This window comes from Leopardus geoffroyi, chromosome D3, assembly GCF_018350155.1.
Source record: "Leopardus geoffroyi isolate Oge1 chromosome D3, O.geoffroyi_Oge1_pat1.0, whole genome shotgun sequence".
In the NCBI taxonomy this organism is placed as follows: domain Eukaryota; kingdom Metazoa; phylum Chordata; class Mammalia; order Carnivora; family Felidae; genus Leopardus; species Leopardus geoffroyi.
In genome coordinates this window covers 80453134-80468991 of record NC_059339.1, presented here as the reverse complement: position 1 = coordinate 80468991, position 15858 = coordinate 80453134, and the positions used below count along the sequence as shown (strand labels likewise).

The 15858-nt window shown below is 39.5% G+C and overlaps 1 protein-coding gene across 1 annotated transcript in view; it reads right to left on the bottom strand.

The window, feature by feature from the left end:
- PHLPP1 (PH domain and leucine rich repeat protein phosphatase 1) overlaps nucleotides 1–15858 on the bottom strand; it is a 214557-nt gene that overhangs the window by 105507 nt on the left and 93192 nt on the right. The window contains 1 exon segment of the mRNA XM_045458800.1: nucleotides 5039–5235. Within this exon segment, the coding sequence (XP_045314756.1) occupies nucleotides 5039–5235 (197 nt within the window).

Sequence of the window (15858 nt, the reverse complement as noted above, 5' to 3'; positions counted from 1 at the left end):
AGGCCTACATAGTCCTATAATCATTTAAGAAACTGAATAAACAAACTTTTTCTCAAGAAATATCAGGCCCATATCATTTTATAGATGAATTCTATCAAAGTTCCAAGAAAGAGAACATTCCAAATTTGTGCAAACTCATCCACCCAACAAAAAATGAAGAGAAATACCACAAATTATTTTATAACCAAAAACAGATCAGAGTAGTAACAGAAAAAAAAAATTATAGGCGAGTCTCAGTTACAAACACTTATCTTGAACAAAATGTTGCATCACAATCCAGAAATACAGAAGGAAAAAAACTATATCAAAAACAAATTGGATTTACCTCAGGAAAGGCAAGATGATTTAACATTATTGGAACTATAAAATCATTAATCATATTAACAAATTAAAGAAGAAAACCAGGGGCGCCTGGGTGGCTCTGTTGGTTAAGTGTCCAACTTTGGCTCAGATCATGATCTCACAGCTCGTGGGTTCGAGCCCTGTGTTGGGCTCTGTGCTGACAGCTCGGAGCCTAGAGCCTGCTTTGGACTCTGTGTCTCCCCCTCTCTCTGCCCCTAACCCACTAGCATCCTGTCTCCGTCTCTCTCAAAAATAAAATAAATAAACATTAAAAAAAGAAGGAGGAGGAGAAGGAGGAGGAGGAGGAGGAGGAGAAGAAGACCATATGATCATCCCCACAGCTGCAGAAAAAGCATTTGGTAACATTCACCACCCATTCATCATTCATGATAAAAACTCCCAGCAAACTAAGAACACAAATAACAACTCAAGCTGACAAAGTGTATTTATCAAACATCTAAGGCAAACTTCAGTGTTAATGATGATATACCAGTCTCTTTAAGATCACTGAGAAGACAAGTATCCACTGTTTCTACTCAATACTATACTAGAGTCCTGGCCATTACAGTAAGACACAAATATGTATTAAAGAAGAAAAAAATTGTCATTATTTGAATATTACATGATTAGCTACATAGTACACTCCAAAGATTCTATAGACAGTATATTAGAATAAATAAGAAAATTTAGCCAAGTGGCTGAATATAAAATCAATACTCAAAAGTCAGCTGTATTTCTATACACTAAAGACAAAATATTTTTTAATGCGATTTAAGCTAATCAATATAGACAGAAATTAGACCAGTGATTTCGGGAGGATGAGGAAAAGAGTGGAGGGAAGGGGGATAAAAGGAGCACAAGGAAACTTTCAGGGGTGATATGATCATTCTTATTCACTGTGGTGATGGTTGAATGGGTGTGTTTAGCTAGCTATACTGTTATCACATTATCATCAAAATGTGCAGTTTAATGTCTGTCGATTATACCTCCATAAAGTTTGGTGAAGATGCAGAGAAAGAGGAACACTTGTACACTGCTGTGAGTGTAAAATGGTGCAACAACTTTGGAAAGCAATTTGACATCATCTTGTAGCATGTGCATATGCCCTATAGTCCAGTAACTGCACCCCTAAATGTGTATCTAAGAGCAGTATTTCTCAAGGAAGTAATTTAAGGATTTTGAATTAAACAGTTCATTGTACATTGTGCAGGACTGTCTAATACTTCGTGTGACTTTTTTTTCACTGAGCTCCTGCCCTGTAAAGGCCGATAGTGTCCCCTTGCACCAAATATATTGGTATTAACCAAACACTCTACTTTCCACGTTTCCCAGACTTTCTGCAATCAAGGTGAAGTCATGTGACTAGTTCTGGCCAATGAGCCACGAGCAGAAGTGGCATGTGTCACTTCTGCATCCTAATATACAAAAGCCAGTTTATGACTCTCCAGTTACCTCTTCCCTTGCTTAAGCACCAAAGGAAGGTTGCATGTTCCAAATGTTGTAAGGGAGCCGAGCAGGCTGGGTCCCTGTACAGTTATGTGAAAAAAGAAATCTCTACCAATCTACAGTGGACGTTTAGTGGAATGAGAAAATTTAAGTCACTGACATCTGGGGGGGATTTGTCACCATAGCATAATTTAGCTTACATCAACTGATACGTTGACTGTTCAATCACTTCACAATCAAAACACCTGCACATATTATCCAATGTCTCCTTTGGGCACAGCACCTCTGAGAACTACTGTCCTAGAAAAACTACTTGTGTACCAGGACGCATATCAACATAAGCCCATTTTGGCAGAATCATTTATAATGACAAAAAACTAGAAGCAACCCAATGTCCAACAGGAAAATTACTTAAGAAATTATGAGAATTTAGAACACTTACAGAGGGAAACGTTATACAGAAATGAAAACCACATACAGAAAGCAACAGAGAATCTTATTATGAAGCATAATACTGAGTGAAAAAATTCAATCACAGAAGCCCACACATGGTATGATACCAATTTTATTCAGATCAAAAACAAGCAAAACATAGTTACATCATAAAACTTATTTTAAAAAAGAAAATGATGAATACATATTCTAGGACAATGGGTGGATACCTTTGGGGTTGGGGGATACCAGTGGGACAGACGTAAAGAGAACACAGGTAGAAAACATTGGTGTTTATATGGCTGTGATTCCTAAACTGAATAGCAGTAGGTAAATGGTTATTCAATTTATTATGCATCATAATTTAACAAATATTAAGTAAAATATTAAGATGTTACATCTAAAAACCGATGTTAAATTCTACAGGATAAATTAAATATAATGTAATACTTGCACAACGAATAGAAACTTATCTATTAAATAATTTTCCCCAACAATGAAATTTTAAGAGTGCTTCATTTAGCTTTATATTTGGAATTCGACATTTGAAAATGGGAATTAATGATCATGCTCAAGTAGTGTTGTGTTTGATTTATCAGCAATTATTGCTAGGTTATGGCCAATCTATCTCACACTTCATTTCTAGCTCTGCTTCATAAATATTTTAAAAACAAAACCAAAAACCTTCCATTCACTCTTAGCTTTTCCTTCAACAGAATAAAACGGAATGAGCAGAATGAAAAAAGGAACAGATACACATTAATGAAAACTCAGGCGGCAAAGAGTGAGTTATTTTTCCCTAACTCGGTCAACAGGTTTTAAAAGACTGTTTTTCGACATACTCAATTATTTTTAAAGGCATAGTACAAAACAGGTTTTACAAGGTTTGTCTGTGAGAAAAGGAAGCCATTTCAATTCATTCAATGGTAGAAGTCCATCCAATAATAGGCCTGGGAAACAAGACAAGTCTCTAGCCCTGAATGAAAATGCTAATTATAACTTGATCTTCTGAACCTTATCTGAACATTCCACTACTTTCCTGCCTCAGCTTCTCTGAGCACAATAATCTTTCTGGCCATCTCCTTCATATGTCAAAAGATTTTTCACCCTTCAAGTTCCACCATAATTGCTACCTCCTTCATCACAGAATTCCCCGATTCCCCCAGAACAAAATGTAATCTCTCTGCACTACTTTTTTGCATCTCTCTTAGAGCAGATTTTATTGTGTCCATCCTTCATCTCCGGATAGTAAATTATAAGCAATTCAAAGGCAGGGGTGATGACTTATCCATCTTGGTATTTCTGGGGCACCAAGCAAAGTGGCTTCCCCACAGAGGTTATTTAATAAATAGTTATATTAAATTTGCCTAAGCAAACACCTAACATCACAGAGAAGAAAGAAATAGACTGTTGACCTAACAGGGCATCAAACATCTAATACGCATTTTTAATGACGACCTATTGGAGTAGTAATGATGACCAATTTTTCAGAATTCAATCCAAAGGACAAAATCTTCAGTAATAAGACACCAGTAATTCTTCAATGCTCAGACAAAAGTTAAGTAATGGCTTCAAAATAGATAACTGAAATAGATCTAAATGTACCTTGCAGCCTGGCCAGAATCTTTTTTAAATGATCAAGTATTAGTCTTCTTAGGATTAGACTGTCTAATAGCAGAGGGGCGGGTAGGGAACTGACATGGGCTATTTACATAAGGAGAGACTACTTTAAATTATGAATGAAGAATGAATTTGCTACATAGCAAGTGAATAATAACGGCATTTACTACTGCACACATCTGATTTTACCTAATTCATTCCTAATCCCTGGAATAAACAGATCAAATATTTGCCAATTTTAAAAAGTTCACTTCAACAAAAGTGGTGTTTTATTTTCCCCTCTATTTATATCCTCCACGTCCTGCCGTCTTTCCCATGCCCATTCAGGGAAGAAAACAGTAAAGAAAATATTTGCTTAATATGCCCCCAATTTTCACACACCCTTTTCTTCATCCAAATTTGCCTTCCCATTTATTAAAAGATTATCCTATCATTTAAAAATCAGGAAATACTAACATATAATTATGGTAATGATACATCTACCAACACTTGGGAATTAATAAATTGACACGGCAAAAAAAAGAATGTAACATTTTCCCAAGCAATTTGGTTCTATTTCATAAATGATAGGAATAAAATAATTGACATGCCCAAAGAAAAGCAGCTAGCAATGTTGGGAATAACTATCAGCCATATCACAGCTCTTCTCTGAAACAAGGTAACATTTCAATTTCAAAAATTATGAATGGCTAAACTGATAAACTAAAAAATGCTAACTTCACTGGTCACTAAACAAAAATAAACAGAGAAGTAGGGCAAAGTCGGATCAAAGATTCATGCAAGAGAGAAAGAGTCTAACCTTTGGTAAGAATGCTTGAATGATCCTTAAGCCCTGGACTTAAGGATCATTATTCTATCCTACACAAGAGACACTCAAGATATCAAGAGATGTCTGCTAATAAATAATAACTTATCATCTGTAGCCTAAAATATAACACTGACTTTTAGTTGCTCTGTTTCAGGTCTGTAAATAAGATGCATGTACCAATAAAGTGATCGTCACCAGGGCCTCGCGTGAGCCGATGCGTGGCCATTTTCCACAACTCCACCATCCAACAATGCCCACTGGTGGAGCAAAACAGGAACTGAGTAAGACCTCAGATGAGTGAAAACCATGGAACCCGTATTACAGAAATGGCCCAAAGTGAGCTTAATAACACTGGGGAACCCGTTAGCATTTTGTTCATTTTGAACTTACTTTTCCACCAATGAGAGGCAGAACATGCATCTTTCCGGCCCAGCTGTCTTTCACAGATGACACCATCAGGCAGGTCCCACACAGGATGACTTGGCGTCTGGCCCATCGGTTCACCGGCAACTGCATTTTGCCTTTACGGACGTTATACATTCCTGAGAGCTGAATCCGTTCAGAGCCACCAGTGCTGTGGGGTTTTCCTGAAACAAACACGCAAACATCTGAGTCCAAAGAAGTGAGTTTTCAACTCGTTGGCATACCAGATAAACCACCTGGACCACAGAGAATAATTATGGGCAACGACCTAATTTATAATCGAGAGACTCTGAAATGTGCAGTAATACAATTATGGTAAGAACTACCACATCTACTCCACACGTGCATTTTAATTTTGGGCGAAGAAGAGCTTTTTCCTCAAAACCCAAGGAAACGACCATTTTAACTCCTCTGTTATAACCCAAGTGTTATTTTCTTCTATATCCTCCACCATTTTTGTTTACATTTAAAAAAGGGATGACTTCAAGATTTTTATAAATGGCTCGAGTTAATTTCAGTACACTTGGAAGAAAACATTACAGACCAAGATAGGAAAATAACCTTCAAGATTTGGCATTTAATGAAACTAATCTGTTGTGAAATTAACTGATGACATTCTTCCTTCTACACTGACTCAATGTACACGTACTATTAAGGGGATGGAAAATAAGTAACTTTTCTAATAAGAAAATACTACTTGGTGGCAATGGTTAAGTCCTCAAAGACAGACTTAATGCCAGTTCTATGAAGGTTGGTGAGTGGTGCCTCTTGTGCCTCAGGAAGCCAGAGACACAGGGAGATTGTACTGAGCCTCAGAGACAAAGCGGGCACTGGGAAAGATCTTAAGAGTCTTTGTTTCCAAGCTGGAAATGAATCTGGCAGAATGACTTGCACCCAAGTCCCATCAACTAGATGGGAGAACTCCCGTGACTCACGTGTCACGGCGTTATAAACAAGGAGAAAAACATTGCCAGTTGTAGACATTGAATGTATAGTATCAAAGAGGACCGAAACCCACTCTCAGAAATAAGTTAATGAGAGACACGTGTCCTCGCATAGGACCCAAGCCAGAAGTGTTCTATTTACTTGGAAATTTGCCTACTTGCCAAAGGCTAGCAGAAGAAACATATTCAAGAGACATTATATTCTTATGAATATTAAGAACTAACATAAATACCAAGTAGTTTTGGTAGATGTCTAATACCTACTGGAGAAGGAAACGAAAAGAGCACCAGCACCAAAAATAGATCTCAAGAGATCCAGCGTGTTGGAACCATCCCAATACATACCTTTGGGCAGAAATAACAAAACCAGCAGGTTTGAATTTCACTTCCTCTTTCTCCCGGTACATCAGAATGTTTTATAAAATAGATACTGCACACTGCATAATCTTGCTGGGGCCGGGCCAGCATGGAGTGTAACAGTGGTTCAGCTATTTAAACTTGGTGCCCAGCAAACAACTACACAGCTGCCACCCGCAAGGGAGCTGAGGGCCCCGCTGAATTGTTCAGTCACCAGATGCTAATGCCCCACAAAGAGATAGGAAGCCCAGGAGACTTCACATCAGACACGACTTGCCAAAGGCTGCCAGTGATGGATCAGACCACAGTCAGTCGCTTGTCCCCTTCTGTACTAGTTCATTTACACCCAGAAAGAAAATGCTCAGACTCCCAGGCTAAGAGCTCCTTTCTACATGACAGACATTTCCTGTCGGAAAGAAGCGCAAGATTACCAGATTTCGAAACTCCAATGTCCACAAATGTAATAAAGTAACACAGGCTAACGAGAGATCTGATCTAAATATGCATACGTGTGTGTGCATGGGCACACACACACACACACACACACACAAGCCTACATACAGACTAATGAATGCAAAGGAGACATTTTATTTAGCCCCATCTGAGAATGGCTTCGAGGACACACGTTAACCTGTCACATTTATGTAGATCTGTGAGTAGAGATTAATGAAAAAGACAACAGGGGTACATAAAGACAGCCCTTCAATTCTCTCAACTCCACAAAAATCCTACAGAAAGTCCCAGAACAAATCACCAGATAGAGTGGACTATATATCCCAGAGATAGATAGATAGATAGAGAGAGAGAGAGAGAGGGAGAGAGAGAGAGAGAGGAAGAGTATGGACACATCAACAGAGATAGGCTTTTTATTCTCTAGTTAGAAAAATTCCCAAAGTGCCTGAATAGTCTTGGAGCCTAATGGTAAGATCAGTCTGTCCTTGGAAAGCCCTAAACATCCCAGCCTGAATCAAACCCCTCCTTGTCTTGTTCTGAGTGAATTTCAATATCCTTGTTGTCTGCTCCCTCCCTGGGTGTTCCAGATCACACACGCCCTCGGGACTTGCTGTGTACCAAACAGGGCTCCAGGGAATATGGAGATGAATAAGACTCTACACCTAGGCAATCAGCCACGTGCACCCTCCTTTGCGTCAGACTTCTTTATTCTATGACATAGAATTATTTTCTCTTTCCCTGCCAACTCTCAAACTTCTCATTTCGGAGGAATTCCAACTGTCCCATGCTCCAATAAATATTGACAACACCAAGTGACCAATGCCTGTCAATTCAAAGTTGGATCGGTGGTGAAAACTTTTACTTTAGAAAGGTTACTCTAATTCCCTGCAGGTTTAAGGCATTTCTTACATGACGCAGGAGGAAAGATAGACAGCAAAAGCAAGTATTTCAAGCTGAGATAGAGACCTGACCACAGCAATGTTTACTGCAGTCTACTTCAGTTTCATCTATCGGCAGAGAATTTTACTAAATAAATGATTCAAAGTATTTATTCATTTAAGGGAAACTACGGTCTGCTACAGTATATGATTCATTAATACCAATGAGCTCATATGATTGTAAATAGAAGACTGGTGTCATTTTAACATGCTGTATTATGTTGGTTCATAAACATTTACTCTAGGCAAAAGGAGCCAGAATGGTAGAATTCTAACTTTCAACAGCAAAGGGAAAAACCCACAGTAAATACGCCGTCTCTGCACCCACAAGACTAGCATTATTACTGTTCTGTCACTGTGCATTTTTAATATTCCTTAAGGCAACTCAACTTCCAGCCTGCCTGGGCTGCCTGGGTTAGCTCCTGCGGTCCATCGTTACTTTTGTTGGTATTTTGGTTATAAAGATGCATGAACTTAGAGTCCTACCCCCTTCCAACTGCATTTTCCCGTAAACTTTTATTTCTCATTTACAATTGTGGAGAACAGGAAAATTTTCAGGAACATCTACAGAGTAACAGAAACACCTGTTTTAACTCTAAGACCGTTGAAACAACAGAGAAATAAGTACAAATTTGGCTGTTGCCAATTACATGCCTTTGCGAAATATATAACCACATCTATCATCGCAGTGGCTTAAAAAGACTCCATAAAATTCTTTTCAACTCTTCCCCTCAAGAGATGAGGCCTAACTCCACTCCTCTTGCATGTGGACAGTACTTAGTGACTGGCTCCTAACAAAGAGAATGTGGCAAAAGTGAAGCGACTTCTGAAACCAGGTCATAAAGGGCATATAATCTCCTCCTTGCTCTCTCTCTAGGATCACTCCCTCTGGAGAAACCAGCTGCCCTGTCACAAGGACACTCTGGAGACCCTACGAAAAGGCCAACAAGGTGAGGCACTGAAATTTCCGGCCAACAGCCAGCAAGGAAGTGAGGCCCCTTTTCACCAGCCGCATGACTGAGCCATATTGGAAGCAGATCCCCCAGCTCCAGGCAAGCCCACGGAACTGCTGCCCCCAAATCATCTCGACGGCGGACCTCAGGATACTTGAGCCACAACCACCCAGCTAAGCTGCTCCTGAATTCCTGATTCCGAGAAACTAGAATAAATGTGTGGTATTTGAAGCCATGAAGTTTTGGGGCAATAACTAATACAACTTTACTAAGTCGGTGTCAGTTCTATTTACCCAAACATAGCATTACTTTAATAACCCACTTTCCCCTAAAATAATCCACAGAACTTTGTACAAATAGTAAAGGTCTACTGTAATCAGAAATATTAACAAACAAGAATAAGAAAAGTAGATAAAGCAAGCACGACGTCCACAACTTAAGAGAACGGAAGTATTCATGATGATACGGCACCAAAACCTAAGAGAGCCTGATCACTGCATAAAAATCAATGGAAGAATTTACCATGCCCCTAGAGCTGGAAATGGTCAGGAATAAGTGAAAACATTCAACCCTCACCTGACCTTCTCTACCTTTAGAGCTTAGACTGACGAAACTCTAAAGCATGTTTCTTATTGCATATAAATCCTTAAATCCTTCTTGACTACCTTCAGTGACAGAAAGACTGAATTAAATTACTTGCCTAGGGTCATTTCAAGAGCTGGCAGAAGGATTTCAACAACCCATAACAAGGTCTAGAGACCTGAGCACTGAACTGGCACCTGGGAATTTGGTCTCACAGCTGAAAGGCTAAACAGGCTCAGCAAGACGTGCTGGCAGGAGCTTTGAAACAGATTTAAGACTAGCTGCTTTTAGCTAATGGAAATGACAACCAGCTGCTAAATAGATTTGGGGAGGGTTAATTTGTGTATCAGATCAAAATAGATAAAGTCAACTGCCCAATAAATCTTGCTTCTTACTGACAGCTACTCAATTCGATTAGGTTTATTTGTAGCCCCCAAATTACCATAGACCCTTCTCCCTGAGCAATCTCATGCCTTGAACCTTTCTCTAATCTCTAAATTCTTGAATACCACGGGAGCTTACAATTTCCCTTATAATATTAATTAAAACAGCACTGGAAAATGCGAGCTACCTCTTCATATTCTTATAGATGCTGTAAACACAGAGCCAATATAATTTTTGAAAAAATCCACCAAAGCAAAATCGAAATAAAACTATAGTAAAATTAGCCATGAATAGGGGCGCCTGGGTGGCGCAGTCGGTTAAGCGTCCGACTTCAGCCAGGTCACGATCTCGCGGTCCGGGAGTTCGAGCCCAGCGTCAGGCTCTGGGCTGATGGCTCAGAGCCTGGAGCCTGTTTCCGATTCTGTGTCTCCCTCTCTCTCTGCCCCTCCCCCGTTCATGCTCTGTCTCTCTCTGTCCCAAAAATAAATAAACGTTGAAAAAAAAAAATTAGCCATGAACTTAAAAAAATCCAGAAAGTCGAAGTAATGAAGATGATTACTACAACATACATTCTACGTAATACATAACAAGCGATACTAAATTCAAATGCCACAAGAAAATGCTGAATGAAGGAAGACAAGTTATAGCGGAGGGCCTCAAACTTCAGCATGCACCAAAATCACCTGGAAGGCTTGCTAAAAACAGATTGCAGGGCTCCATTACCCAGAGTTTCTGATTCAGTAATCCTAGGTGGGGGTGGGATATTCTGCTGATGCTGTGGGTCTAGGACCACCATGAGACCCACTGGGTTACAGCATTAGGTTAACAATGTTTTTTCAACCAGGTGATCGTCAGCATTTGCTTGATAAACCTTGACCAAGGAAGCAAGTCCATCAATTTGGGGAAAGGATGACAAAGGCAACCAGGAATGAATGAGAGGGCAGGTGCTGCCTTTATACCCGCTCGTCCCTCTTTCTTCCCTCACTTCCTGTCCTCACAAGGAACTTGATTCATCTCTCAGGCATCTTTAAAGTTCCCTCCATTCCATCATCAAAATTACTCCTTTGTTGTCAGAATACCTGATGCTCACGTCTCGGGATGTATATTTAGAGAAGGTATTTTCTTCAAAGGTGGGTTTCATTACAATCTTGAATTCACAGAGTACATAACCCTCCCCTGCTTTATGTGTGTCTTCAGCTCCGTTCCAGGAGCCATACGTGGTTAGCTGGTGTAGCCTCCCCTTATTAACTTCACATTTGGCAAAGAAAACGCATTTGAGAAATGTCATCAAATCAACCTTCACCTGTCAGGTCAGTGTCTTTGCCATCTGTTCCCTCCCTGAAATGGCAGTCTCATCTCTCTGTGCAGAATCAGACCATACCTTGAGAGCCTTTTCAACATTCTCCTGAGTTTTCTTTCTCATTGGATGAGCGATTTTTTTCCTTGGCTAGAAAAATCACTGTAACAGTTTCACAAACTTTTTGTTGTCCTTTCCATTATGGTGCATGGTAGACTTGTTCAGGTCCACAGGTTTGTTAAGCCTCAGCCACATCCAACATTCTCAAATTACCTACAACTTCTATTTTCTGGCTAAAAACCATCATTTTGGTAGACGGGAGAATTTTCATCACCTGCTTTACCAGCTGGCTTTATTTTTGTCATCCTTCTCCACAAAGGATAATGTCATAAGGCAACAAGCATTCAAGCATGAAACACCACGAGTGAGGAGAAACAGCTGAACTTCTCAGAAACAACGGGCAACAGGCCTCATGATATGCTTGATTCAAATTTAGGCCTCAGAATCATTACAAATTACTATTTATCATGAGGCTTTGGAAGCCTTGGGAGGATTAAATGTTAAGTCTGAGAATGCCTAAGGTCTAGTATACCCATAACAGCTCGCAAAAGAAAAACCATACTCACTCCCTCCTTTAGATAAAATTGTGACTTGTGTCAGAGGTGATGCGTACTGCTGTGGGTGTGGAAATCAGGGTGATGAGGCTAGACAGCTCCATCACTCCAGCTAAGTTTTCCCTGTGAGAGGCTTTTCTTAGGAGGGTTGTGAAGTTCCAAAGAGGCGTGCATGCGTTCATAAGTAAATGCTAAAATAAAAATTCTAAACTCACACATGAATGATTTGGGGATAACCCACACCACTACCCCACTTTCCTAGTTAAAAAAAAAAAAAAAAAGACCCGACACGTTTGTTCCCTTTGCTGGTAGGAACAGACTTTGGCCGAGATGACTTGAGAAGGTTACAAAGAGGGGCGCCTGGGTGGCGCAGTCGGTTAAGCGTCCGACTTCAGCCAGGTCACGATCTCGCGGTCCGGGAGTTCGAGCCCCGCGTCGGGCTCTGGGCTGATGGCTCAGAGCCTGGAGCCTGTTTCCGATTCTGTGTCTCCCTCTCTCTCTGCCCCTCCCCCGTTCATGCTCTGTCTCTCTCTGTCCCAAAAATAAATAAAAACGTTGGAAAAAAAAAATTAAAAAAAAAAAAAAGAAGGTTACAAAGAGCAATGTCCACACCATCACATTCAGACCCAATGTGATTCAAAACGCTTATCCCCAGCAGTTCTCTCTGGGAGGTGGGGTTAGGGTTGATGTTCCACTTTATAACACATGTCCGTAACGTTTGAGTTTTATAACAAAAACAAAGATTCCAAGAGGAAAGCAATTTCCTAATTCCTCTCTACTGCATTACGTAATAGTTAGCTACCTACCTTTTCCCCTACAAGGTTGTTCACACTAAAGACACTGAGTCCAGATTCAGATGTTCTAAAATGGACCTTAAAACTTATCTTGTACAAACGTCGCCTCAGAAATGTCTGAAACTCACCCATTTCAAATAATGACCATCCTTCCAACTTATTAGGAATCTCAAGAAAAAAAATTGCAAAACCTCCCATAATTGGCCCATTCCTATAATTTACCTATAGGTAACTATGGGAAACCTGATGAGCTTTATTTTAAGCCTTCTCAGAGTAACACACAAAATCCACAAAGTCCTCACTTATTTTCGGTTACTATTTCAAATGCAGCCCAATCATCCAAAGTTTAGAAGAATGGGTAGTAAAAAACAACAAAATAAACATAATTCTACTTTCTTCGTAGTATTACAATTTTGGTGAATTTTTTCAATTTTTTATCTGCATATCATTTATATACTTATAACATACACACCATCTTATATCCTGCCTCTTCCAACTACGCACTTTCCCAAGTTGTCAGTCGTTATATCTTAAAGACTTGCAAGATATGCTATAAATTATCTTTTGTTTCCTCATTTCATTACTGAGGACTGTTTCCAAATTTTCATTGTACGAATTGCTGAATCAAAGAGCTTGCTTTTACCAGTTCTTCCTAGGCAGCAACTCTAAATCAGCTATAAATCAGCAAAATCAGCAAAATGAGCAAGAATAAGTATGCTTCCACTACTGAATATTTTCCCCCAAAGGAATGAGTGACCTTTACAGACATCCTAAGAACATATGAAAGAAACAAAAGCACAGTAAACCATACTATTAATAAAAATGAACCCACACCCACTCTCTATATGGAAATAGGTTTCAGATTGCTGATACCAGTAGATATATTTGAATACGACATGGGAAGTCTCTGCTTTTTAAAGAATGATTAAAAGAAAATAGACTACACAAGCAAAAGAAAGAGGAAAAAAACATCTAATTTTTCTGATGAAAACATTTGTTAACATTTGTACACAGGCAAATAGCATTCTGACTTTATCCAGCACTCTATATTGTTTTCCCAATCCCAAATAACTTTTTACCAAAGGGGTAAAGTCAGAGGGAGAGATTACTCTGCACTGAGTCACTAACTGGCTGTGACTATGAGGAACAGCAAAACACTTAGCAATGGATTAAATAATAATAATAATAATAATAATAATAATAATAATAATAATAAAATTCCCAGGCAACCACAATGAAAATAGTTGTAAATGACTGTCATGGATTTTATACTGTTTGTTATCATGAAAGCATATTTAATAAATCTTTCAGATCTAGGGTACTGACTTAATTCCTTGGTGACCAAATCACTTATTCACAAGTAAGTCCTTTAATCTTCAGAGGGTTCTAGAACCCTAGAACTCCAGTCTTCCTGGGCTTTACACTTCCTTCAACTCACCCCTTCCCGTGGCTTGTAAATTCCAGAGTAGGCCAAACACACAGTCTACGGTGGCTCTTTCCTAAGCGCAGGTCCAAAGCCTAGCACAGTATCTGGAACAGACTAAGCACTCAACAAGTAACTCTTGCATCAATGAATATACACCTATGTTCGGGCCAAAGGAAAAACCACTTCTCAACATACACGGCTCAAATTACGAAAACTATGTAATCTATAGCTATATGTTTGGGGGAAAGGCAGGATGGAAGAAAAAACAGGTGGCTCAAAACAAACTTTCTAGCTTCTAACAATTCTTAATTTATATTACAAAGGAAAACATTTGCCTGGAATTCTCAGCCAAATATTTCAAACTTTTTTTCTAGAAATATCAAGGGAATTATTTTTTAAGTAAAGGAAGGGAGGCGTTAACAATGGCGTTTACAAGCCATCATTCCACAGCAGGAATGATGTCCATTGATCGCTTTTAGTGTCCCTGGAAACTAGAGAGCAAAATCTGTCTCCAAAACTTGCTGACAATAAGAAAAGAGTATTTGCTAGCTCATTCTTCAGACTATAGATAAAGTTACTAGAAGAACAAAAACTTTTGAGGAACATGAACGTCCAGGTACTGTGGAACCTTATATCAGAAATTCAAGGGGCACCTGGCTGGCTCAGTCACAAGAAAGAGCATGCTGCACTTGAGTGCTGGGTTATGAGTCCAAACCCCACGGTATAGAGATTACTAAAAAATAATAATAGTAATAAACTTAAAAGAAAATTTAAAACCAGTTATTCATTTTCATTGTGATTTATAGAAGTAACATTATATTGTAATGGAACATGATTCCAGGTCACACCTGTCAAATCTAAATTATCAAAGAGAAGTTTTCAATTTAGTAAGGCAACAAGATATAAAATGTCATTGTTCAAAACACGGGGGAGTCTGAGTGACTTAGAACACACACTGGGAAATCTAAATCCCACATCCAAAACAATAAGATAAAAGCTTCATGGTTACCAAATATACTAAAATGATTTTTAAAATATGAGTGCACCAAAACACTATTTTGTATACATTCATGGCACAATTACATATGCTATTTTGGTAGAAACTGGTTGGGTGTTTCAACAATCCCATTTCATCATCCTAGAGCACACATAATAACTGCATTTGTCAGCCTCTCTTGGAATTCTGCTGGATTCTTGCAACTAGTCTGGCCAAGAAAATGTGGGCAGAAATATATAAGCCACTTCCGGGTCTGCCTATGCCATACATCCTCTTGCACAGGCTCCTCACCCACTGACCAGCTGAAGATGGTCCAGCAGAATGCTCAGGAGGCTCAAGGGGGTGGTGAGCCACAAGATGGAAGGAGCCCAGGTTCCTGAGTCACTTGGAATGGAGCTGCCTGACCAGAATCATCAGCAATGGACTTGGTCATGAGAACAAAAGAAACTTGTACTGTGTTAAAGAGTAAGATTGGTATGGTTGGTTGTTGCAGTAGCTAAAATGTCTCTAACACAGTTATATTCAAGTCAAAGTTTCACCCTAACTAGAACTGAAATAAATTGCTATCATATTGCATAAGCAAACTCCTAAAACTGGGAACACCAATATGCGTTAGTAGGTTGCTAAGCCTCCCATCCTTCTTACGACCTACAAGGGGAAAAGGGCTCTGATCATTGTGCTACCTGTCACAAGGGAGAGGGGCAAGGGTAAGTGATGCTGGCACGCTTCTTGCAGATAACATAATGGCAGCCAATTCTCCAGAAGAGGGGCTCTGAGCAGCAGCCTGCAAAGCAAGTAGAGTGGCTCTGAAAGTAGCAACGATCCATCTTTTGGTGAAAATTACTCTTGGAATCCTAAACTATTTGTATTAGTTATGGACCCACATGCCTAGGTCTGCCATAAGTTGGGTAGCTTCAAACAACAGAAACAGCTGTAGACTCCAGAAGTCTGAAATCAAGGTGTCAGTGGGGATGATTCCTTCCAAAGGCTTGGAGGGAGAAGCTGTCCTATGCCTCTCTCCTCGATGCTGGTTACAGGTAATCCTTCA